At 48.9% G+C, this 25,872-nt stretch overlaps 2 protein-coding genes across 11 annotated transcripts in view; both read right to left on the minus strand.

Moving 5' to 3' along the window:
- Positions 1–290: 290 nt before the first annotated feature.
- PRPS1 (phosphoribosyl pyrophosphate synthetase 1) lies at positions 291–13,111 on the minus strand. 2 transcript variants are annotated; one of them, XM_071442691.1, is made up of 9 exons: positions 12,962–13,111; positions 12,215–12,430; positions 9,820–10,003; positions 9,373–9,471; positions 7,536–7,660; positions 5,627–5,800; positions 4,665–4,824; positions 4,380–4,429; positions 2,192–2,367 (listed from the first exon to the last, which is right to left on the minus strand). In XM_071442691.1, exons 1-9 carry the CDS (start codon positions 12,967–12,969, stop codon positions 2,364–2,366), a joined length of 1,020 nt encoding a protein of 339 aa, XP_071298792.1. In that variant the 5' UTR covers positions 12,970–13,111; the 3' UTR covers positions 2,192–2,363. The 2 variants fall into 2 exon arrangements, with proteins under 2 accessions (XP_071298790.1, XP_071298792.1); XM_071442689.1 differs by lacking the exon at positions 4,380–4,429 and having other exon boundaries at positions 291–2,367.
- Positions 13,112–19,773: 6,662 nt separating this feature from the next.
- The window catches only part of FRMPD3 (FERM and PDZ domain containing 3), a 66,342-nt gene continuing 60,243 nt past the window's right edge, over positions 19,774–25,872 (minus strand). For all 9 annotated transcript variants that reach the window (XM_071442684.1, XM_071442681.1, XM_071442687.1 and 6 more), the window contains one exon: positions 19,774–25,827. In XM_071442684.1, the coding sequence (XP_071298785.1) occupies positions 22,988–25,827 (2,840 nt within the window). In that variant the 3' untranslated portion in view covers positions 19,774–22,987. The remainder of the gene's footprint in view (positions 25,828–25,872) is intronic.

Below are 25,872 nucleotides of genomic sequence, written 5' to 3' on the forward strand. Positions count from 1 at the left end.
ATAATTGAACAGTACTAGAGAAGCTGCACTACCACCTCTAACAATTAAGTCCAGGACATCAAACATTGACAAAAGGAATTACTCAGTGCTTGGTCTTATGCTTTTCCTTCCATGCAATATGAGCAGAGCCAAGCTGAACCTCACAGATGCCCACATGCACAAGGGTTAAACCAGATGACCTTCCAAGGTCCCTTCTAAATAAAAGTACTTCATGATCTACCCTTGAAATGACCCAATTCAGAAGATTCATGTCACTTAAGATTTTTGGAAGTATTTACAAGCAGAGGCCGTGGTTTTTAAATAAAAGTTTAATTCCTTCATCAGGTCTTAACTTTAAACACAAATGCTGCTGAAAATCCTCCCAGCACTGCTCTGATGTCCTGGCCTTTGGCTCTCAGAGCAGCAGCAGGATGGCAGCAGGGGCTCCCATACAGGTGGGATCACAGACTCTCAGGAGAGCTCAGTGCAGGATGCAAAGCAAAGAAGCAAGAGATGCACAGTTTCCAGACAAACACCAATTCTTATACAAAAAGAAAAGCTCTACACTAATAGAAGTGTTAATGTTGCCACAGGACAGGAGTTTAGGAAGGGAGAGAAGTCTTCAGTAAAAGGCACAACTAAAGAAGTACTTCCCTAGATTTTAACCACATCTTTCAGTTAGTTCCACTTATACCCCAGCCCCCAGCCTCTCAAAGCCATGCTGGTTACTGTAGAAAGAATTTTCAAGTTCCTTCTTTTCCCTTTTTCCCTTCCTCCAGCTCAAAAACAAATAAAAAAGGAGTGCTTATTAAAAAAAACAAACAAAAAAACCAAAACAAAAGAAAACCAGAATAAAACAGTTTGGTCTATAAACCGTAAGAGTTCAAGAGAGACTTAGCAGTTTACCTTACGATTGTCTGGTACATTTTCAAAGTATTCAAGTTTCAGATGATACTTATTACATCCAAGAGCCTCAGCCAGCTCTAGTTTTGGTATTTTTCTTTCAGGCACTTTGTGGCCTGTCAGGTTGGTGTTAAATCTGTAGTTCTCCCAGTATTATGTATCACCAGCCTCTTCAACCCATTGCCATGAACACTCCTGGGAAGCATCAGACCTACTCCAAGGGCTTCTTCAGGTTCTGTTGTCCTGCAACCTGCACTGCTCCTTGGCTTAGGGTATTTTGCAAGAAGCAAGGCTTTCAAGGAAAGGCAGACAGTGAGCAGGACAATGTCTCAGTAACTTCCAGGATAGCAGGATTGTAACAGGCATTGAGTGAGAGGCTGAGCCAGCTGGACACAAAGCTGTTGTGTTTCAGGTCACCCCAGCATCTGAGCAGGCACTTGCTAGATGCAACAACCTTGCTGCTGTTGGACAGAGGCTCTGTTACTACTGTACTGGTAAAAAAAGTGTTGGGGGTTGCACAGCAGGTCAAGGTGCAGCTGCAGCACATGACAGCAGAGCTCTAGTTAGCTAGCAAGGCTAACAGGAAGCTGTGAAATTGAGAAGCTGGCTTTAGCCTGCACTAGAAACCAAAGCACACAACCACCACAAGTTCTCTATGTCAGAGCTTTTGGAAAAGAACACTTGTCCAGGATGCACCTTCCCCACTAAGCTAGTACAGCACTGCACAGACTCTGCTCTCACCCTCACTTTGCTGTGTAGTGCACTAAAGGGCATTTAATTTCATCAACAATTAAGAAGAATTCAAGTTTGCAAGCTACACTGATCTCCTTTTATGGGAGGAAGCTGTAGCAGAACAACTCCCATGGTGTCTCCCAGGGCTTCACAAGGGTCAAGCTTGGCCAAGACACAAGCCTTCCCCACCACTCTCCAAGGGCTCTGTCAGGTACAGAGTGGTAAGACAGCCAGCAGTCTCTTGGGCTCTTGCTGTAGATCCAGATCAACATGTCCTAGGGAGCTCTACTTCCCAAACAATTTAGGATGCACATGCCAGATCATCTAACCCTGCCCACGGACAAACCCTCTCCCTCCCCCCCTCAAAATAATTGTGGCAATTAGCCATGTGTCAGTCCTGCTCTCCACAGACCTGCAGAATTGAGTCAGTGCTACTGACCAGCTCCATGCACGGGGGTGCTGGTGGAGTTGGCTGTTATAAACATGAGCTTTCCCCTCCAGCCTCCCAGTGTTGGGAACAGAGCCAGTAAGCCTGACTTAAGCAGGAGATGTGGAGAACTGCACTGGAACAAGCAGAGTCTTCTACTGAACTTTACAACAAGCTGAACAACTTTTGGTTTTAAAAAAAAAAGCCATACAAGCAGCAGCTGACATCTGTTGTTATAAAGGGACATGGCTGAATAGGTAGGAAACAGATTCCCCATTATGAGTCCTCCTGATGGCCTCTGCAAGGATCATGGAGATGTCAATCACCTGGAAGGGAAGAAAGATGCATCAGTGCCATTGAGAAAAGGCATCGAGCCTGAAAGAACTGCTGGGAAGTCAGGGACAACCTAAAGAATAAACTCATCACCCACATTTTAACATGCCAGATGCAGAGAAATTACTTCTACATAGGATTAGGATTTAATTACATCTAAGCCTGAAGATACCCCACAAATAGCACTGCAAATATTCTACTTGGTCTGTCAGTTACATTCTACTGTTGCCTTGCTTTGCTCAGACTCCCTAGGTTCAATCTGTTTACCACAGAACTCACTTATTCACTTTGTGCAGAGAAGCTAGGGCAGTCTAAATCAAGATGAAATCACTTCCCTTGAGCCAAGAGGTTTTACCACTGCTGCCAGCAGTCTGAGAGATGAAGCTGCTGTGCTGCAGCTCAGCTCCTGGGTGCTGTGCTGGCTCCATCTGGTGGGGTCAGAAAGGTAGCAGGAGGGAAAACTGAGTCTCAGCCAAATCCCAGCTCTGAATCCCCACAGCTAAAGCATTTCAATATATGTAGTCTAGTAAAAATCACTATATTCATGGTGCATTAAGGAAACCAAGTGAAAATTGTATTTAATATTTTTCATCTTCTAGATAGTTTGTTTCTGAAGGGAAGAAAAAATGAACAAGCTGCAGAGTAAAGCCTGAGACTTGTGACAAATTCTTTAGCTCTGTGCTCCTCAACATCAGACACCAGTGTGTAAATGTGAAGTATTAGAGGAGAGCCTGGGATACTGCTCCACTGCATCTTTGGCTACAGCTACTTACACAGAGGCTGCCAGTTTAACATTTTGCCTACACCAGCTGCTGTGTGGAGCCTGAAAACAAGGTGAAGCACCAGAAAATGTTTTAGAGACTGCAGGAGTATCATTCAGAAGTTAGTGCTGAAAGAATTGCAACCCAACAGCAGCTTGCAATCAGCTTATAACATATTTCCAAAAGCAGCTTAAAAATGACTGGAGCTTCAACCAGTTCAGCTGCCCTCTCACCAGCAGCCCAGCAGTGGGGAAACCTCTACACCCACACCACAGCACTGGCTGAGTGTGAGTAGTGCCAGAAGTTCTCCAAATGCTTGTGTCCCAGATGTTGGTGCTGTGAAGCCAAAGGCCATCTGGAATTAAATCTGGTAAAGGGCATCAGAGACAAGAAGAATGTTTTCCTTTTGTTATTGATGTATTTGGAAAAACCTCAGAATAATGTGGGCCTGTTCCTAAAGGGAAGGGGTACCCTGGTGACAGAGGATGCACAGAGAGCAGTTAGTGAGCACCTTCTTTGCATCAGTCTGCAGGAGACCTGGGTAAGGGAATGCTGGAAGGAAGACTCTTCCTTAGGGAGGAGTGGGTTAGAGGACACTGGGGCAGATTTGATATCCACAAGTCCATGGGCCCTGATGGGATACATTCATGAGTACTGAGAGATCTGGGAGACATCACAGCCAGGCACTCATGATCAGCTCTGAAAGGTCCTGCAGATCAGCAGAGATGCCTGAGGACTGGAAGAAAGCAAATATAACCCAGAACTACTGGCCAGTCAGCCTCACATCAATCCCTGGGCAGGTGACAGAGCACTTCATTCTGGAGGCCATCTCTGTGCACATGGGTGACAAGAACATGATCAGGAATAGTCAGCATGGATTCACCAAGGCAAATCATGCTTCACCAACCTGATCACCTATGAGGAAGCAACTACCTGGATGGGTGAGGGGAGAACAGTGGATATTGTCAACTTCAGCAAGGCTGCTGACACTGTCTGTCATGAAATCCTCACAGGCAAAACCCAAGAAGTGTACACTGGATGAGTGGATTGAGAACTGGAAGAACAGCAGATTCTGGGGCTCATTATCAGCTTTTAGTTTTCACATGGATGGCAAAGGCTGAGCATAAAGTGACAGATACACAACAAAGCTGTCAGCACCAACATCAGAAGCTCCTGTCTACCTCTGTTTCAGCACTGCACATCAGCACATCACTCCTCCAAAGGGCACACATCCAACTACTTGCCTACATCGTGGCCCCATTAAATCAGACACCTGATCTAGGTAAAACAAGCCCTGTAAAAAAAAGATCCTTTATGAACTGTTTGAAATGAGCTGCAACAGAAGCTGCTTTATATCAGTGTAACATGTCTGTTACCCCACAGCAACAGGGTCAAGAGAACTAGGCAACACTGATGGCAGTACCAACAGAACCACTGTCAGCACTACACAGTACTGTGGGATTTTCACCCCCAACAGGTGACCAGACAAGGCTACCACCCTCCAGGAGTGACAGAAAATAGATGCTCACCTGGATTTTAGGGCACTGCTTCATCTTGTCCTCCTGGGGTATTGTGTTTGTGACTACAACTGCCTCAAAACAGGCATTGTTAATGCGGGAAATTGCTGGCCCAGAAAAGATCCCATGAGTTAAGATGGCATAAACTTTGGTGGCTCCAGCTGACACAAGCCTGCAAGGGGGAGTAAAGGACAAGGATGAGTAATTCTCAGCAAGTATTAAACTGACATAAGAGCAGGGCACATGGTAAGCATGACTGGAGACAGCACCATGTGCCTAGGGAACAGGTTACCTTTGATTCCCCGACTCTACTGACTTGGGAAAAAAAAACAAAACAGTTTTACAAGTACCATGAAATCCACTACAGGCAAAGCACACACTGGAAAAAACCCCTTTGTTCTTAGCTCTGGAATAGTTGGAACAGATCATACAAATGACCTTCTGTAATTTTTGCTTACACAAGGTAGCAGATATTTAATACTGTGCTAATACTTTAATACTTTATTTAATACAGTATGAAATACTGTGCTGATTTTTAATACTGTATTTTACAGTTAATATGTTACTGCTTCTAGAGTAAAAGGCATGAATGATATCAAAGTCTGAAGAGCTTATTTCTAATACAAAACCAGCTGATGGACCAGACAACACTTAGTTCTACCTGGCCTGGTCAGTGATGGTCCATTTTCAATGCAGGGGAAAAAAAAGACATTATGGTCTTCTACTATTCCCACTGCAAGAACTTTTACTGGGTCTTTTTCCTTATTTTATATGACAGCAATAATAAAGAAACTGCATGAGCCGACTGCAAGAACTTTTACTGGGTTTTTTTCCTTAATTTGTATGACATGAATAATCAAGAAACTGCACGAGCCTTGTGAAACTTGTCATACAAATAATCTGCTTAACCCATTACACGGTGCTCCCCAAGAGCAGGTTCCTGGGTTAGGAGGGCAGCAGCCAGCCCCACTCACTTGTCTGCAGCGTGGCAGATGGTGCCACACGTGTCTGCCATGTCATCCACCAGGATGGCCACTCTGTCCTTGACGTCCCCCACCAGCACCATGCGATCGACCTCGTTGGCCTTCTTGCGCTCCTTGTGGATGAGGGCAAAGTCCACGTTCAAGCGATCTGCAATGGAGGTCACTCTGAGGAGAGAACAGTTCCCAAACAACACTTTACTCACACAGCAGCTTCGGGCAAAGCTCTCTCAATATCAAACACACTGCACTAAGAGGAGCTGTCACCACATCTGCTACTGTTCCCAAGCAATTAATAGAAGGCACTCTGCCACCTTCGTTTCCCTTCGAGCAGCTAAACTGCAACCTCTGATCTAATCTCTCTCAGTCACTGCAAACAGATCTCATCTTTCATCATGACCACTGTAAACTAATTTGCATTTAAGCTGAAAACAAATCTTAATCAGCAAGGTCAGCAAACTTGAAGCAATCCAAACACTTGGAAAGTTGTCATCATTGTAACACTACACGGGAAAGGCTTAAGTTGTGCTATGACAGGGCTTTACTGTCACTCCTGTAAGCACTCAATCATCATGCACACAAGCACTGGCACAGATTGTGGCAGGATTACACATCCAGGAGATTCAAATACACCACCTAACATTTATTCCCATTAAAGTGACTGCAGAACAACCTTACTAGAGGGATCTTAACTTTATATATTGATACTGACAAACAGTAAAGAGGCTAAAAGCATTAAGAGCGGAAGGAGTAAAACACACATGCTCCCAAGAAACTCTTCACTTGAGGTAAGTAGACTCTTAGCCCCACTAGATCAGACTTAACATCCTGGTGGTCCTACACAAGACTGTTAAACCAAACTGAAGTATTTGGCTTTGCTTATCTCCATAAAATACTGTACCAGCCAAGATCGACACATTTCAGTATAAGAGGCTTTTGAGCAGATTTTTTCAAGAGTCAGATTATATCTGGCTGGTTTGGCACTTCATATACTGTGTTATGCAACAAGCTACAGAAATAGCTGAATGTACAGGAGGTCTTGCCCAATCCATGGACCACAGCAGAGCTACAGAAGACATCCAGTGACCTCCACTGTGTCTCTTGGCTGCCTGTAACATGTCACTTCAAACATTCTGAGGCATGTGAATCACATCAGCACCCACTAACATTTTGGTGTGACAGCCCTGGATTAAAGAATACATCTGTGTCCCTCTACTGTTCACATGTAGCCCTCAGACAGAAGCATCAAGGAACAGCCTATTTCTCCTAAAAAGCCTCTGAGAACATTCTGGGCTGCCCACAAACTGGCATGTTTGTCTGCAGGGAGATGGGAGATTGTAAGGCTATCAAAATAGAAATGTGCTATAGCATATGCTGCTGCTTTTTGGAAAGGAACCATCTATCTTCCTCGTTCTCAGGGAAGATGAAGAGAGGCAGCAGGCCTAAATCACAGCTAGATATTCAAATCCAGGGTAATAAAGTAAGAAAATACCTCAAGAGACTAAGTTTAATTCTGCAAAGAAAGCAGCCTGGATAAAAATGTATCATTAATCATCAGCAGTAAGCTTGCCTTGGCATAGGGGTGTAAGCTACACTATTTCCTCCTTCAGTTGGCATAAACACCCTTGTACAAATTGGTTTACTCCAAGGGAGGTAGCTGTTGTGCAATTCCTACCTATGCAGCTGTGATTCTAGAAGCTATTAATTGCTCCATGTAGCCCAAGAAACCTTCTAAACATTCCCTAGGAAGAGTTATCTGACCACTGTTCACCAGCTGTCCCAGACTGCCTGAGAGAAGGCAGACTGAAAGAAGGAACATGTTTTAAAAATAGAGTCTCAAGGATTCTTAGGAATTGAAGTAGACACAGAAGCAGCATCTCAAGCTACCTGTCTGACAGCTCACCTCTTGGCTCCACCAGCATCTGGTGAAACAATGGTGCAGTTCTTCCACTCTGGAATATTCTCTTTGATCCATTTCAGTACAGCAGGCTCAGCATATAAATTATCAACAGGGATGTCAAAAAAACCCTGCAAGGAAGACAACAGGAACAGATGTAGCTGAAAGCCCCATTCCAGAAACAGTTGTAGGAAGCTTTCTATATCATCAGGCATGCAATCATCACCTTTCCACAGCCTTCAGCTTTCCTTTTTACTTCCCTTGATGTAAGGGCAGTAGTCTTTGGGATACACAGAATAGTAATGTAAGAAGTCTTCAGAGCCAGAAATAGCTCAGCAGCATAAATAACACTTTATATTTAACACCTCCACAAAATGAAACTAGTTCTGTCCTGGGGGCTGCAGAAAGCCTGCAGCAAATGCACTCATTTCCAGAGCAGCTGGCTGCCTGTTTACAGTCAGTCTTTAAAGCTCATTACCCAAACTGTTCACATCTACAAAACAGGCTTGAGGAACATCTGTCTTTAAAGTAATGCAGCTGGTTCCATAACTTTACAGTGACCCTGCAGACTTCTCCAAATCTCATAGGTCACAAAATACCAGAATTTATCCCTGGAGTAAACAGGCAGGAGAGCGAGGGGCAGCTGCTCCTGAGGAATGCTTCAAGGTACAGGGTAACAGACCCTTCTCACTATCATTCCTTCTGGGCTCAGCAACACAGCAGCTACAGGAACCAGGCTGAAACCAGCCAGATGCTGGAAGCACATGTGCACAAATTATCCCATTAAATCCCATCACTGCTGCTGGGGCAAGGTCAGCCCTTTCAGTCACACCAATTCCAAGCCCCATAGGAAGAGGGACCCCCTTGGGCTCAGTTATTTCATGCTCTTTCTGAGAGCCTTCTCAGCTGTGCCCCTACAGATTTTTTTTTCATCTGAGACAGTATTTCTGGGAAAATCATACTGAAGTGTGAATGACTGCACTTCCAAGTGTTAAAACAACAGCCAGCCCACTTACTTCAGCAGGCAGTAGCTACCTTACCCTATGCAGCAATACAACAGACATTCTTCCCTCTGCCACACCCCTCTCAGTGGCACTGAGTTGGTTTCTTGGTCTTGAGCACTTGCTCAAGAGAGAGAAAAACAAAATCAACCTGAGCTTGCAGCATCTCCTCTCCTCTCCCTGGCAAATACTCCTGCCAGCTTTCTTACACAGCCCAAATCAAGACTTTAGTTGCTCTGTGAGATATTTTGTTCATAAGCCAACAAAGCCTATGAATGATTTTCAATTCACTACCAGCCTGGGAGAGAACCAAGGCCAGCCTGTGTGGGAGGGTGGCACTGAATGGATACAAATGGGATTGCCCATCTTTGCCAGAAATGGATACAAATGGGATTGCCCATCTTTGCCAGAGGCAGGCTATCAGATCACTGTCCTGGTCAACCAAACCCACAAATGCAGCTGTGCCAGGACACCTGAGGGCAGAACTAACTGCTCACCTCTCCAAGACAACACACTAAGTATCAGAAATACTGCTCAGAATTTAAAGACACTCTCTCCATCTCCCATTCCTCCAAGGTCTAGTGAAGAACAAACAGTGTCAGTGTGTGGCCACAAAGCTGTAGTGATCATTTACTAGCTCATTTACACAAGACTCAGTCTGATGAAGAACAACTGTACTTTCATTTACAGGTTAACCTGTTACCCACCTCGCCATCCAGCCCCAAATTCCCAAGTCTTGATCACTGCAGTATCTCCAAAAAGCAGATGACTGGAAAGCTTGCAAAGCAGCCAAGAGGCTCAGACTGGAACTGGTTAAGTCCCTTCCTGATTTTTGCTCCTACCTGAATCTGAGATGCATGCAGGTCCATGGTGATGATGTGATCTGCACCTGCCACAGACAGCATGTTTGCAACCAACTTGGCAGAGATTGGAGCTCGACTCTGGTACAGGAGAAAAAAAAAAAAGACAGTATAAGACAAGTTCAACTCCTTCATCAAGATGTCAGCCTTCTGCTTCCAGGCAGTGATTCACAAGCAGTTACTAAAAGGAGCACTCATTAACATTGCATCTTCTCATCAGCTAGCGAGTAGACTTTAGTATATTTTCAAGAAGAACTAGATCTTTATGAAAAGATCATTTTGCAGTCTAATGTCTCAAAGTTTAAGAAACTGAACAGAGGTTGGATATTCAGAGGAGGTGACAAAACTTCATTTAAATCCTCTCCAGCAGTCAGGACTTTCCAGCTGTGTCTTTAACTTCCTTACAGAAACCTTTACCACATCCCTTACCTTGTCCTTTTTGTCCTGCCGGGCGTAAGGGAAGCAGGGGATGACAGCTGTGACTCTGCTGGCTGAGGCAATCTTGCAGGCATTTATCATGATGAGGAGCTCCATCAGATTGTCATTGATTTCCCCACAGCCACTCTGCACAATGTAGACATCCTCCCCACGAACACTCTCACCTATTTCCACGCTGGAAACATCAGAAGAAAGTTGGAGCCAAACACAAATTAAAGCACAGCCATTACCTGTGCCTGCAGAGCAACCAAGGCCCTGCATCCCCAAGGTTCTGTGGGTGACAGTGCCATATAATCAAGGCTGTTGAACAGGAACACTGCTGTTTATTTGCTCAGTGGCTATTTTACAGCGCTCTCTCATCAGATTTAATGGTCTAGCCAGTAAGGCTAAAAGCACTCAGCCTGTACTCTTGATCTCAACACAAGCTGAGCATGTAAACACCCCAGAGCAGGCCTTGTTCCCCTGGAATCACAAGCACAGCCACCTCTAAAAGCAGCAGTACACAAAGGAGCAAGGAGCGTGGCCAGCCACCAGCCAGAGTGGGGTCAAACTGCTACCAAAGCAACACTGCAGCCAATTATCAGATTGAGACTCATAACAGCCATTCTGGGGCTCCAGCAGAGGAGCACTCCAGCCTTTCACTCTGGAAAGGCTTCTGGGGTTAATTTTCTCCTGGATGCAGTGCACACTAATCCCTGCTGATGAAGGGCCTGAACACAAGCCAAAGGTCCTGTTTGCCAGCAGCAAAATGCCAGCTCCAGTGCATGTATGGAGACACCTGCACCAGAAACAGTGGGAAAGAAACCACTTCAGCTATAGAGCCCCTCAGGGTAGAGCTCTAATTCTAATATTTTCTTCCCTGACCTTTCTGATCTCTTCCTCAAACTTTTTTTGATGACTGTTATCTATTTATATCTTACTGCTCAATATCCATCAGCAAGCTGCTGTCATCTTTACTGCCCCCCTGATTTACAGGATGCATCCATCTCCCATGGAGAGCTTCTGTCAATGAGAACTCTGCTGGGGAACTGTCTGATTATCAGCAGTTAGCATCAAAGTGTCATCTTCAATATTAGGGTGATTTAAGATATTTATGGTACAAAAAAAGTCTACTAATTATTCTGTTGAAACAGTCTTACTCTTTTGGGAAAGCACCTGCTGTCAGTTTATTGGGTAAATAAGATGTATTTCAAGTCTTCAAGTCACATTACCTGCTGACATGGGAACCTGCTGGCCAGCCAGCTAGATGGGTAAGAGCAATTAATAAAGAACAATGAGAACAGTACAAGGGCTGTAAATCAAACAGAACTTTTTATAACTCCTCTACAACTCTCTGTACTACCTCTGAGGTTTCACAATCGATATCCACGGCAAGAGAAACATAATACTGTACGTCACATGTACATCCTGGATTTTTTTGGGGAAAAAGAAATCTGTTTCCAGAAGGAGTGGGTTGGAGCAATCAAGTTCTTTATATTATACTCTTTGGTGTATACATGGTTAGTGTATTCTCTAAAGCAAGCTTAAGGAGCTCTGAACAAGTTTAAACCTCCTTTTTAGCTTTACGTAGGATGGCAGCAAGATTTTTAAAGCATAGCTACATAAAACAAGGGGAACATGAGGTTTCAAAGCTGAAGGGAAGCAGACTGCGTGACTGCAAATGCACCGTGGGATGCACGGAGGTGTGAGCCTCCTCTCTCTCCTTAAGAATTCTAGCGATACTTTCTAAGACTCTGAAGCTCCTCAGCGAAGTTTAAAGGTACCAGCTACATGCTAAACACAAAATTATCAAGCCTCAAGTCATCAGAGTTTACATTTAAGCATGAAAAAGCCTGGTCAGTGTAGGTGTAACTCCGAGTTGCGCCGTCCCATCAGGTCGCGGCTTCGGGGTGGAGAGGGCAAGGTCCGGGTGGCGAATTGCACCGCTCCAACAGTGGCCACAGCGGCCAGGTCATACAAACCCTGCAAGCTCAGGAGCCCCGCGCGGCCTCGGCTGCTGATGAAGCCCCAAAAGGGGCGCTGGAAGCCCCAAAGGCGGCGGGGGGGAGCCCGCGTGGGGCCCGCGCCGTGAGGCGGGGGCCGCTGGAGGCACGGCCCGGGCCGCACATGGCTCCCGGGGCGCACCGCGGCCCGGCCTCGTCCCGCACCGAGACCCGCCTGTGCCCGGGGGACGTGCACGATGCACCCGAGGGCTCCGGGGCAGCAGGGGCCCGGCGGGAGCGCTCTGGAGAGGTCTCCGAGCTCAGTTCTGCAGCCGGGCCCGACCGCACGGCCCTCAAACTACAACCCCCATCATCCTCCGCGCGCAGGCCGCGCGGTACCCAGCGCCGCAGCGTCGCGAGGCCTGCCGGGAGCTGTAGTGCGGCCGCGCCCCGCCCCGCCTCACCATGTCTCCTGGTTGCTGAACTTCTTGGTGACCACCTTGCCCAGCTCCAGGCCCAAGCGGTCGGCGATCTTCTGGGACAAGTCCTGGTGCGAGCTACCGCTGAAGATCTTGATGTTGGGCATGGCGGCGGCTGCAGCACCGGCGCCCTGTTTCTCCCCCTCGTCGTCGCTCCGCCACGCAGCGCCCGCGGCTGCCGCGCGGGGACCCGCCCGCCTCCTGCGAGGACGCGGCACAGTGGGTACAGGTCACACCAGTCGCCTCTACGCCGCCATCTTACCCTTTCCCGCCTACCGCGCCGACCCTTTATAGCCTCTCCGCCCCGAGGACACGCCTCCAATCGCTTTCCATTGGCTGTACCGCCGCAGGGGGCGGGGTTCCCTGACCGGCGCGGCAGTAGTGGGCGTGGCTTGACGCGTCTCCTTCCCCTTGAGGGCGAGGAGCGGTGCGCGCGGCCTCCAGCTGGGGGCGGGGCCTAGGGCAGGAGGCGGCCTGCGGTTGGTCGCTATGTGGCAACCTGCGCTGCGATTGGCCAGAGCGGCGGCGGGCCGAGCGCGCGGCCGGCCCTGCCCCACGTGTCCGCGCGGGTGCAGCCGCCCCCCGGCGGCCATGATGGCGCCCCCCGCGCCCGGGGAAGGCTCCGGGCCATAGCCCCGCTGCTGCCTCACGGCGCCGCCCCCGCCGCCCCTGCCCCGCTACCGCCGCCCCTCCGCCGCCAGCGGGGCCCTGCCGCGCCGCCGCCACCGTTACCTCAGCATGCCGGCCTGCCCGCGCCCGCCGCGTCCGTCCCCGCCGCCCTGCGCGGCGCTGCGCGGAGCTGGCGTCACCCGGCGGGCCGCGTGTGAGGCGGTACCGGCTGACACCGGGTGGCACCGGGCCCGCTGCGGCACCTCCGAGCCCCGCGACAGGGTGCCGGCCCTGCCCTTCAAGGGCTGTGCTGATTTTGGGTCAGGGCTGCAGCCCGCCTGGCGGCTGATTAATTCCTGAGGGGTTTTTATGTTTATAGTCGGGATTTTGTACCCAATTCCATACCAAATTATAGATTTATATCATATATATATATATATATATATATATATATATATATGGTAGATATGTGTATGTATATATCTATCTTATAACTATATATAATTATATATGTAACTAACTATAGACTAATACCAAATCAGTCTTCTGTGAATTATCGGTCTGTATGTGACTGCATTATGCGCATTAATTTATCTTTGGTGAAAATAAACATTGTGCTTAAGGGTTTTTAACCTTTAAACCTGGATGTCATTGAATCGTAGAATATCCTGGGTTGTGAGGGAATCACCAAGTCCTGACTCCTGGCCCTGCACAGGACACCCCCAAGAATCCCACCAAAGTGATTTTTATAGTGGTTTATTTTTGCTCTAAATTTCTGATCCAGTCTCCAGTTGTTAATAGGCCAATATAGTCCTGTCCTTTTTCTAAGAATTATCTCAAATTACTTTTCACTACTTTGAAGGAAATGATACTCAAATTTTAGCTTGCATACATTATTATAAACCCCTTCAAAATAAAGAGGCCGTGTGTTTCATCATAGAGAATGCAGGAATTGATAATTCCTCACATTTCTGTGTTTCTATCAGACACACAACACCAGCAAATCCAGGGTAATGATGAGACCAAGCCAGGGACTCTTCACTCCCTGTCTGTGCTTGTTGTTTCCCCATGAAGTGAAGAAGGAAGATTGACACATTTATAGAAACATACAAATATATATATAAATAAGCCACGGCTTCTTCAGAATTTTTATGCAATTGTATAATTCCTGCTCATGTTACCTGAATTTCTAAGAGGCAATAAAGTTCTGCAGTGAATTTGACATTGATTTGCTTCCAGTCCTTGAGAATTCAACCAGAAGAAATCATCCACAATCAAGGGGGGGTGGGGCTGGCCATGTTTTCTTTATTTTCTTTAAACTCCCCTGGCCCCAAATGCTGCTGCCACTATCCCCAAAGACCCATAAATTAATGACTGCAATACCATACTTGGAGGAGGTTTTCCAGAACATTTTGTACAGTGTCATTAAATTTGGAATTCATCTGCATAAAAATAGGTATTGATTCCCATGCTTTGCATTGATGGAACTGGAATATTAATACCGGTAATTTTGATTATTTTCTGGTGTAGCTGCAGCAGTTTTGAGATGCTGTTACAGACAACAAATCCAGGGAATGGGGAAGGAAGAACACAGCCCTTTGCTTCTAATTTGTTGCTAATCATTGCTCATTTTAGCAAAGAACAATCATCTTAACAAACAAAATTAATCTTAGCAGTGAAGAAAACTTCACTGGGCAGTGGCTACCTGATGGTTCAAGGGATGGGATTTGAGGCTCCCTCCCAAATTTCCAGCAGACACATTTTTGCCCCAAATCTACATCCCTGCAGCCATTCACTGCTGCCTCCAGGTCTGGGGCACACCTTGGTTTTGAAGTATTTGCTCAAAACTCTTGTTTTAAATTCCATTTAATTGTATACAGAATGAGAGTTTTCTGTGCCCAGGCACAGAAAACAGAAACATCTCAGTTGATATTTGTGAACCAGGCAGTGGGGCCCTGAGGCTGAAGGCAGCAGAGGGTGTATTTAAACATGCAAATTATGCCTCTCATTGATGAGCCCTGCCTGGGCTTCCCTCCACAGGACTTTGGAAGCAGCTTCCTATCAGGATCCTCCTGGAATCACAGAGATGTGATTTGGGGGAGAGAAAAATCTGACCAAAAAAAAAAAAAAAAAAAAAAAAAAAAAGAATTAAATCCTTAATCCTAAAACCAGGAACTAGCAACCTGCTCTGTGTAAAATCAAAGATATTTTTTCCCTTTCTGAGCTGGCAGCCAGGTGTGTTTTCACACCCACCTGCTTCCCTCCTATTTCAGCCTCTGCGGAGCCTTTGTAGATTGGCCGGGGCTTTGTTCCTGAGGACAAAAGTCCACCTCCACTAACGACTCCCCGAGCTCTTGGAACAGGATAACCTCAGGGATTTGCTTAAGGAGAAGCTCTTAATGCACCAGAGTCTGAGTTAAACAAAGGCAAAACTCGCTCAGGAGGTTCCTCAGCCGCAGCTGGTCTAGAGCAGGGCGCTTTGCCATGCAGGGACAAGGAGGAGCAGCTTTGAAGAGTGAGAGGTTTATCTGGTTCCTGGGATGAAAGGAGAGACTCTGCTTGCATCCCTTGAAAACCAAACCAAACTGGCTTGGGAGTCAGGATTTCTGTCAAAGGCTGCCCAGGGAAATGATCACAGATGATGATGAAAAAAGTGCATTGGAGTGTCTCAGCTCTGGTGTGGATGCCCTTATTCACCTCAAAGCACCTCAATGCAGCTGGTGAGCCTCATTCTGAAAGCAAAATACAAGAAATTGAATTATTACCTTTCAATCTAAAGGAGTTTATTTAATTTTCCAGTGGTTTACAGTAGGGACAAGCACAAGCTGGCCTGGACAAGCAGAAAGGACAAGCTCATAGCCTGAGGTGCTGTGTTCCATCAAGTTCTGAAAATTGTGAATTAAATTAGCGTCCAACTGAGGAGAACCTGAAAAAACACAAACAGGCAAAAAAATCTTTACTTACCTGATTCGAAGGAGGTGCAATTATTCAGAAATACCTTTGTGTGTCACAAGCTGAGAATGAAATTCCCAGGAAGTTTCCAGCAGCACATTAACAGCATCAAATTTCATGGCGACATCAATCAAGACAAGTAGCCCTCGTCCCCCTCTTGGCACTTTCCTGCATACAATTGCCACTCAATTACCACCAGCCACTAATCAAGAGCGCATTTTCATGCAAAAATCCCGTGGCTGAGGGTTGTTATTTCTTTCTGTTGCCTTGTGACTTCCCTGCCTCACAGCCGGTTCTGTTAATGAATGGCACTTGATGGAAATGACACCGGGCTCTGCCCTCTTGCCTTGGTGGCTGGAAAAATTGAAGGTCAAAAAAAAAAGTAAAGAGAAGTAGAGGTAGATAAAAAGTGGGAGGATGGATAGGAAAGTAGAAGCTGAGGAAAAAAAAATAATAATAAAAGGAAGGCTGAAAAGTAGAGGCTAAAAAAGGGAGGGAGGTTGAAAGTTGATGCCAAAAAGGGGTGAGAGACTGACATGAGGGCAGGCGGAGAGGGGGAAATTTAGGAATGGTGCTCACCCTTGGCACTGTAAATATTCCCGGAGTTACACAGGACATCGCTGGACCACACCCACCAAGGAAAAGCACACCGTTTATCAGCAAAAAGTGAAAATTCTGGGAAATAAACGGTATTGCCAAGTCTCCACTGGAACCAATACAGACTTAGAGATCGTTTTTAAGGGATCCTGACTGGTTCCCTTTGTGTTCTTGCTCTTTCCACTCAGCGTTTTTACTGTGCCTTTCTAAGGAGCCCAGGTAAAAGTGTGAGGAATGAGCCCTCTTGCCTTGGGAAGAGGTGAATATTCATTAGATTTAGGAGAATTTCCAAGGTGCTTTTTGAAAGTGGGATTTACTAAAGCATTTTAAAGTGTCCTGACCTAGAGCATGTCCTCAGCCCTTTCATCTTCTCAACCTTAGAGGGGCAGCACTGGAATTCCTGCCCACTTTGGGCACAGTGTGTTTGCTTTTTAATAACTTTAATATTCCAGCTGCAGGAGCCCCCCTCCATCCATTCCGTGAGTGGGGGACAGGTGACAGCCAGGGACACCATCTCAGCTGGCCTGGGGGGTTCTGCAGCAGCTGCAGTGGGATGAGGGGTCTGCTCATGCCCTGACATGGAATTACATAACATGACACAAAACCTCTGGAAAAATTTCCTAATATACACAAAACCAGACTGTTTTTGTGTATATGAGGCATGTTTGGGTGCTGTAAATAGGCTGAGATGACTTTGCTCCCTGGCAGACTTCTCCCATGTGCACAGAAGGCCAGAGGTGTCCTGCCCAGCCCCACTGTGATTGCCCACGCGAGGAATTTGTTGGGATATTTCACACAGGAATCCAGGATTTGTTAGGATATTTCACACAGGAATCCAGACACTGTGCTTTAAATGAGGAGAAAATTTAGACATTACTCACTTCCCTTTGACTGTCAGCTCCTCTGGGCACGATGAAAGCAGCAGTGGGTCCCAGCTATTCAGCTTGCTCTGCTGTTGTATCTGGGGCTCCTGCAAGTCCTGTGTAGTGCTGCCAAGACCTTGGAGAGGGTGGAAATCCTGACAGGAGAATGTGACTGCTCTGCCATGGGGATTAGAGTTCAAAGTGCTCTCAGCCATGGTGCCCAGTTGCTGTCTCCAGCTGACAATGACCAGCAAAGATCATGGAGACACAAAACCTGTCTTGGGACTGCTGCTTGAGGCCTGCTGGTTTTCCAACCTCTGCCTTTGATGCTTTAACCCCTGACAGACAGGTAGTGAGGTTTAACCTCAGCTGGCAAAGCAGCACCACACAGCTGAACAGATAAAGCAAAAGCTGCACAAGCAAGCAAGGCAAAACAAGGAATTCATGCACTGCCTCCCATGGCAGGCAGGTGCTCCAGGAAGGCAGGGCTCCATCGATTACTTGGGAAGACAAACCCAGAATGTTCCCCCTTCCTCCTTCTCCCCCAGCTTTGTGTGCTGAGGGTGATGCCATAAGGTCTGGGGTGTCCCTGGCTGTGCCCCCCAGCTCCTCACTGCTGAGGGTGAGGAGCAGGACAGGCCCTGGCTGGGTGCAATCCCTGCTCAGGGAGAGCTCAAACACCCCTGGGTTATCAGCACAAAACCAAACCCAGCTGCTGTGAGGAGAATTAACTCTAGCCCAGCCAAAACCAGCACACCAGGTCCTCTGTTGGTCTCCTGAGCATTAGAGGGACCAGCCTGGTCCAGATTTTGTTCCTTTTCTGTCCATGGTCACTGATAGAGCCTTGGTGAGAATTCCCTGAGAGCAGACATAGATAAGAGGAGATAAGGCAGGGAGCAGGCTGTGGGGATGCAGGGACATCAGATGGCCAGGAGGGCAGGCTGTGGCTGGGTCCTGGAGGAAATCTGCACCAGCTGTGAGGCTACAGCAGAACACTCAGGGGGAAGGCAATGTGAGAAGGGCAGGGACTGCTGGTTTGCTCTGAGGAGGTGCTGAAGGGCAGCAAACACAATCTGCCACTCTCAGGCAGATTGCTCTGGTGGGAAGGGATGCAGAAAAATTGGTTTATCACACAGTATTTTAACTTTGACTTCCCGGGGCACAGTGGCTTTGAGGTGAACTGCTGGTGCTAAATGAGAACCAGGCAGTCTGCAGGGAGATGGGCAGTGAAATAGGAACTAGAGGAAAAAATCCACTTTTCTCTGTGCTGTGTTACTGAGATGCATTTTTTAAAAATAGCTGTGATTCAGAACCATTAACAAGAACGTTTTACCTGGATCATTTCCTTTGGGAGTATTTACAAATCCCCAACCAGAGCAGGGACCAAAGCTAAGATAGGAATACAGCAATGTCATCCTGCAGGGAATGTACCAGTCCAGCTCCTCTGCTCTCAGAGGGACATCTGGCTGCTCCTGGATAACATTCCTGTACAAATAACCATTCTGATGGTGTGCTTCTTGCCCTCTAGATGGTACCAAGCACCGAGGCTGAAATCGCTGATTTAACTGCCTGCTGTCAATAACACTGTCAGGCTCTGGGGGTTGTTAGAAAACCTCTTGGCTTTTCCATGCTTTTGATCCATATCCAGCTTTATAAATAGGTGGGGTTTGTGCCATTCAGTGTCACTGTTAGTTCAGCATAGGAAAGGGTGTGATGCAGATTAAAATAACGAGCCTGGAGGCACAGAGAGCTCAAGTGCTGTGTGAGTCTCAAGTGCTGCCGCCTTTGCTTTAGACCACACATTCAACCCCCGTGTAGAGAATGACCCAGTTCCTATAGGGGCTTTTTTTGGGTTGGATCCTTATTAGACTTGGCTTTTATAATTCCTGGAGGCTTTGGGGTGTATAGAGTGAACACACATCAACACCTTCCTCCCTGATAAACAGAGATCAGTTCATGGTGCCAGGCAAAGACGTGTACATTGGATATTGTCTGTAGCTAGGAAATTGTTTGCCTGGCTCTGAATTCTCCCCAGGTCTGGCATTCTGCTCTGCTGGGCTTTCCCTGCAGGCATCCAGAGCAGTCCCAGAGGGCAGCAGAGCCATCAGGCCACGATGGCAGGGCCACACTGTCACCCCAAGGCTTGGCTGAAAACACAGACTGGAGCTGCTCCGTGGGTGCTCACCTTGGCTCACCTGAGAGGGATCAGGCAGGGCTTTGTTAAATCAAGCCTTTCTCCCCAGCTTTAGGGCAGGAGGGTGTCCCAGCACAGCCACAGTGCCCAGTGCCAGCACTGAAGGGGTGACTGCTGCTGCCTTCCCCTTCTGGGGGAGAACTAAACCAGAACAGCTCTCAGCAAAACAAAAGTGATCTTGGCAAGTCAAACAGTTCATTTCAAACCTGTCTGTGATACCTGCATTTCTATAGCAACAAAAATAGGAGGTTTTGCCTACAAACAGTGTCTTGTACATCTAAGAATAGCCACATTTCCACAAAGTTCTTAAAAAAAGACACAAATGCTAGTTTGGATATTAAGATTAATATATTTAATCTTTCTTGTTTGTAAAACAAGACATAAATTTGTGTATAGATATAACATATATTTTTTTATTTATATATAATATATACAGACAATAAAAAAATTTTCCTCTGTATTAGACTGAGAGATTTATGGAGGAATGATATAGGCATAACGGGGAGCTTTGAAGAAACTCAGAGTTTCATACTAGGTAATTCCCAGGGAAAAGGAAAACACCCTGTCAGCCTTCAGCACTGTAACAGGCCTTGCCCATCATGGACTGAAGTCCCAATTGGCTCTTCCACTGGATATTTGCTACATGGTTCTTGAAGTCAGGAGGCTGTGCCCACAGCAGGATGCTCTGTGCCTTGCTGACAGCCACGGGCCAGGGGAGGTTATTGCACTCCGAGGATGCAGTATTAAAAGCACATTTGTGCATTTCCATAGCTCCTATGGAAGAACGAGACATTTCCAATGTGCATATTTATCAAAAATCATAGAGATGGGAAGCGACTGCTCATCCCCAAGGGCTGGGCCGAGCTGCCTGGCTTGGACAGCTGCCCTCACCCCCTGAGGCCAGGGCTGTGACCAGGGCTGTGCCCTCCTGCCTGGCCAGAGGGCTGTGACAGGGACAGGCACGGGATCCCGGCGGGACACGTGAGCTGCAGTGGGTGGCAGGGGGAGGGCAATGCCATGTGTGACCTTGCATTTCTCTCCTTGCTCTCTTTTGGAGGGTGGGTGGCTGCAGGGAAACACCAGTTAAGGCTGTCTCATTGATTATGTCTATTACTAGACTGGGAGGAGGAGCAGGAGGGGAACCTTGGGGTGGGGAGGAACACAACTAGGAATCATTTTACCATTCACCTAGGAGTGAGAACAAAAACCCCAAAACAATCAAAAACCCCAACTCCAAGTAAATAGCCACCTCAGAGAACTAAATAATGCTTCTTATGGCAGTCAGCCTGGTGAAGACAGAAGAAGAACCCCAACACCCTGGCAAGGAGGACAGCCCCTGCCTGGCTCACAGTCAGAGCTGATCCAGGGCTCTTCTCTGATGGTCACAGTGAAAAGAAATAGGAGAGGGTTTGGGCTGAGCCTTGGGGGCATGAACCTAACCTCTGGAGAATGGTTTGGAAGTGTCTCCCCACAGCTGCCAGCCCACCTTCTGGCTTGCAGTGGTCAAAGATCAGTCAGTCTGGGCTCCTTGCAGGGTCTCCAGCATGGATTCAGCCATCCAGAAGAGGAACACAGAATTGTTTTGGTTGGAAAAGACCTCTAAGATTATTGAGTCCAACCATTCCCCCGGCACTGCCAAGGGCATCACTAAACCATGTCCCCAAATGGCACAACTAAAGGTCTTTTTAACACCTCCAGGGATGGTGACTCCACCACTTCCCTAGGCAGCCTGTTCCAAAACCTGACCACCATCAGTGAAGAAATTTTTCTTACATCCAATCTAAACCTCCCCAGGCACAACATGAAGCCCTTTCCTCTCATCCTGTCTCTTGCTACCTGGGGAAAGAGACCTATCCCCACCTGGCTGCTCCCTCCTGTCAGGAGCTGTGCAGAGCCAGAAGGTCCCCCCTGACTCTTCTTTTCTCCAGGCTGAGCCCCTTTCCCAGCTCCCTCAGCTGCTCCCCATCAGAATTTTGTTCCAGACCCTTCCCCAGCTCTGTTCCCTTCTCTGGACACCCTCCAGCCCCTCAGTGTCTGTGTTGTTGTGAGGGGCCCAGAGCTGGACACAGGATTTGAGGAGTGGCCTCAGCAGTGCCCAGGCAGGGGACAGTCACTGTCCTGGTCCTGCTGGCCCCACCGTGGCTGGGACAGGCCAGGTGCCATTGGCCTCTGGCACACCTGGCTCCTGTTGAGCTGCTGCTGAGCAGCTCCCCCAGGGCCTTTCCCACCAGGCCCTTTCCAGCCCCTCTGCCCCAGCCTGGAGCTGCAGGGGTTGTTGTGACCCAGGGCAGGACCTGGCTGGCCCTCAGCCCATGGAGCCAGCCTGGCCAGGTCCCTCTGCAGAGCCTTCCTGCCCTGCAGCACAGCACTGCCACCCAAACTGGTGTCACCTGCAGACTGACTGGGGGTGTCCTCCAAAGGTACTAAACAGGACAGGCCCCAGCACTGAGCCCTGGGGAACAATGCTGGTGATGGCCCCAGCTGGGTTTAACTCCATTCCCCACCACTCTCTGGGGCCCCTCCGTCCATCCATCCATCCATCCATCCATCCATCCATCCATCCATCCATCCATCCATATTTCTCCAGGAGAATGCTGAAGAACACAGTGAAGAACACAGTGTTAGATTTTTTACTAAAATCCACAGCCTTTCCCTCACCCACAGAGAGTCACCCTGTCATAGAAGGAGGCCAGGCTGCTCAAGCAGCACCTGCCTTTCCCCTGTGCTGGCTGGGCCTGATCCCCTTGTCCTGTGTGTGCCATGGCATGGCACTCAAGATCATCTGCTCCGTGACCTTCTCAGCACTGAGGTCGGACTGACAGCCCTGTAGTTCTCTGGATTGTCCCCCCTTGCAGGCACTGAGCCCTTGCCTGTGGCACAGGCAGTGCCTGTGCTCAGGACTAGAGCACTGGGGCTGTGAGAGCAGAGCCCAGTAGGGTGCCCCAGCTCTGTGCCAGCGTGATGGCAACCTGCCATAACCTGCTAGGACTGCTTGCCAAGCCCTAGCACAGCAGCAGGGGCTTGCACCCCAGAGATCCCTTCTGCTGCTAATTACGTTGTGTTTGTGGGCCAGGAAGATCCTGGAGGCAGAAGAGTTGTTTACGTGGCGAGACATTGGTTTGGCCCCAGAGTGCCCAAGTGGAGCCAGGAGATCTCAGCTCAGCTCCTGATAGCTCACTGGCCCACCACAAACTGTGACAGAGGTCTGCAGGAGCGAGGCCCAGAACCCCATGGAACCAAACTGGTGTGGAGATGGGGTGCCTGTACCTCCCAAGTACTGTCACCAACGAGCCAGTGTGGGACAACAAGCAGAGAAGCTGCTTGAGCCCCTGGACCAGCAGATTGCACAGCTTGTGACAGGGCACAAATGCACCCTTCAAACCCATCACCAACACAACCATGCATTCTGCAGAGATCAAAGAGTGTCTTGGCTACCGCAGACCCCGGTCAGCGTGGGCCTGCAGGCATCGCATCCTCAGCAGACCTGTGAGATGTGAGAGCACGGCCTGGCACACACTGCCTCCTTGGTCTTCACAGTTGGCTTTACTTATTGATCAGCGTCTTCAGGGAGCGTGTCAGGGTGCTCATGACCGTGGCCACCGTGGCTGACTGGCGGGCGAGCTGCTCCACAGTCTGCTGGTGGCTCAGCGTCCTGGCCGTGGACTCCTCGGCAGCCTTCAGGAGGAAGGTGTAGTTTCTCACCACCTCCTCCACCTTGGTCAGCAGCTCCTGGCGCTGGGACTCGGAGCGCACAACGTACACCAGCCTCACAAAGGTCTCGATGAGGCTGCTTAGCACCTGGAAGCTGCTCGTGATGGCCGAGAGCATGTGGGTGGGACTCTTGTCGACGGCGGCCACGCGGCGGCAGGACGCCCGGAACTCCTTGAACTTGAGCGCCAGCTCCTGCTTGTACTCAGCCAGCTGGGAGATGTAGGGTTTGCAGTCCCGCACCTCGGGGCTCAGCACACACTGCCTCAGGATGGTCAGGAGCTCGTTGGTGTCCAGCTGCACCTGCAGAAACCCGTTGGGGAAGCTGTAGGCATGGCCTCGAAGGGTGTTGATCTTTGCCAAGCTCCCCTCAAAACTGGAGGTCCTTAAATCTATCTCCTGGGTCTGGCTCTCATTGGGACTGCTGCAGGCTGTCGCGTCCAGGACCTGAAGAGTCCTGCTCATGACTGGGACCATCTGATTGTCCAGCTTCATTCCCGGGAGTATCTGCATGGGGATGGAATAGGACAGCTCATCCTTCTCGCTCCCGTCATCTGCCACATCGCATTTCCTGTAGTAGAAGCAGTACCGGATGGAGCAGCACTTCTCATCCTCCATGTCTTCATCCCGCAGCTCAGCAGGACTCGGGTACATCTCCTCCTGGACAGAGAACACTGCTGAACCCTTCTGGCTCTTTTTGTCCTGTGCTATCTGGACGTAGGAGGGGTCAGCCACTCCAGAGGCTTCCTGGATTTTGCTCTTCAGAACAGGACAGAGGATGCTGGGCTCAGGCTCTTTCTGGGGGCCTTTCTGCTTGGTCGTGTAGATATTCTGGTAGACATCAGAGGACAGGGATGTCCTTTCAGTCTTATCTATTTCACTGACACTGTAGCGACGCAAGAGCTTCCTGTAGTGGGGCGCACCCATGCACTCCCCCCGGGAGGTGCACGTTGTCAGACAGGACATGCCGTTCTCTGGGTCTGACCGGTTGTCTCGGGACTCCAAACTTGTGGATCGGATCCGTTTGCCTTTGGAAGGGCTGCTCATGCTGGTCAGCCTTATGGCTTCCACCTGCTTCTGGTCATCTGCAGCTTTATCCCTGCCTCGCCTCTCCAGTTCTGGCACCACCAGCTGGTTGGGGGGTGGCCTCATTCCCCTGCAAATCCGCTTGCAGTCGCAGCTGCGCCTTTGCTCCCTGGACATCCCTGGGACTTTCTGCACAGGACTGCTCCTGAGCTGGCAGCTGCAGCGCCCAGGGGCAGGGGGGTGCAGATACTCCTGTGGTGGGAGGTCACCTTTGCTCTTTGGCTTGAGCAGCTCTTCAAGGAACTCCAGCTCGTACTGCTTCACCTTCTGCAGCTGGGCCTGCCGCTCGTCCGTCTCCTTTTTCAGCCGGGTGGGAAATGTTGCAGAGAACAGGTTCCTAAGCCTGAAGGGAGCTTTTGGGGCTTTGGGTTTAGCTGGGACATCAGCATCTTGCTGGGTTACCTCCAGGACTTTCTCTACTTTTTTGGAAGGCACAGTGCTAATCTGCAGGCTCTCAGATCTGGGCACCAGCTGGATTGGCCCTTTGGCTTCCTCACTGGTGCTCCTGAAAGTGCTACCAGGTGATGGAGAGTGCACATTGCTGCTCTCAGCTTTTAAGATTTTGGCCGAGCTTTCCTGTTGTATTTTCTGTCCTTGGTTTGAAGGGGCTGAGTGTTTCTGCAAGATGAGGTTTGTGGCTTCCCCACCTGCCTTCTGACCTGTCTCTCCACTCGCAGCTTTTCCTGCAGCATCTCTACTCACTTTTTGCTGGTAGCTTTTAGAGGCAAAAGTCTTACTGGGCATCATTTCCTCGCCTGCTGAGGTGAGGTGGAAAGCTTCAGCCTGACTGCTAGGAGCTTCCTTAGGACTTGGAGAAACTTCACAGTGCTGCTGTGGAGAGACCTGCTGCTGCTGCTGACAGTTACACAATGTCTCTGCAGTTTGTGGACCTCCTTTAAGTGTCAAGGACTTGCTGCTGGTACCATTCATGTTCTGGTCTTCTTTTAAGGCTGATACCACTTGGGGAGCTGAGGCTTTTGCATTTGCCACCTGCTGCAGAGCAGCTGAAACGATGGCTGAAGTTACACTGCTCTTCTGGTCCAGAAGCAGCTTGGAGCTCGGCTGCACCTCTTTGGGCATCTTCTCTTGTAGATCCTGTGCCTGCTCCCTGCTCGGGGCTGCTGTGGCATGCAGAGATACCTCAGAGGCAGCTTTTGTGTGACCTGCAGCTTTGCACTCAGAGCTTGGCACGGCAGCCCCCTTGCTCTGCTCACTGAGCTGGGGGCTCAGCCCTGGCTGGGCAGCCGAGGTGCAGCTCTGCTCCCTGGGCTGCTGCTCCTGCTTGCTCTTGCAGTTGGTAAGGCTGGGACTTTGGGTGGAGAAGGCTGGCTTCAGTGAGGGGTCCTGGCGGCTCAGGGGGTAGGGAGAGGTGAGAACAGCCTGGGCAGCACAGCTCTGGATTCGGAAAGGCAAGTCCTTCCTGGCCAGGAGGTTTTCTTTGTTGATGTGTTGGGTGAGGAAGTAGGCTGCGTTCTGGTGCTGCTTCATGGCAGAGACCATCTCCGAGACATCGGTCAGCTCTGAGGAGTTTGTCTCGTGGCCAGAGTCCAAGGATGACTCAGGAGTGATGGCAGCCAGGACAATAAGACCTGAGGAGGGACACAAAGAAAACCCCACAACAACCCTCACAGCAC

The sequence above is a fragment of the Agelaius tricolor genome, unplaced genomic scaffold (assembly GCF_023055355.1).
Source record: "Agelaius tricolor isolate 1412-34295 unplaced genomic scaffold, bAgeTri1.0.p SCAF_17, whole genome shotgun sequence".
Taxonomy (NCBI): Eukaryota; Metazoa; Chordata; class Aves; order Passeriformes; family Icteridae; genus Agelaius; species Agelaius tricolor.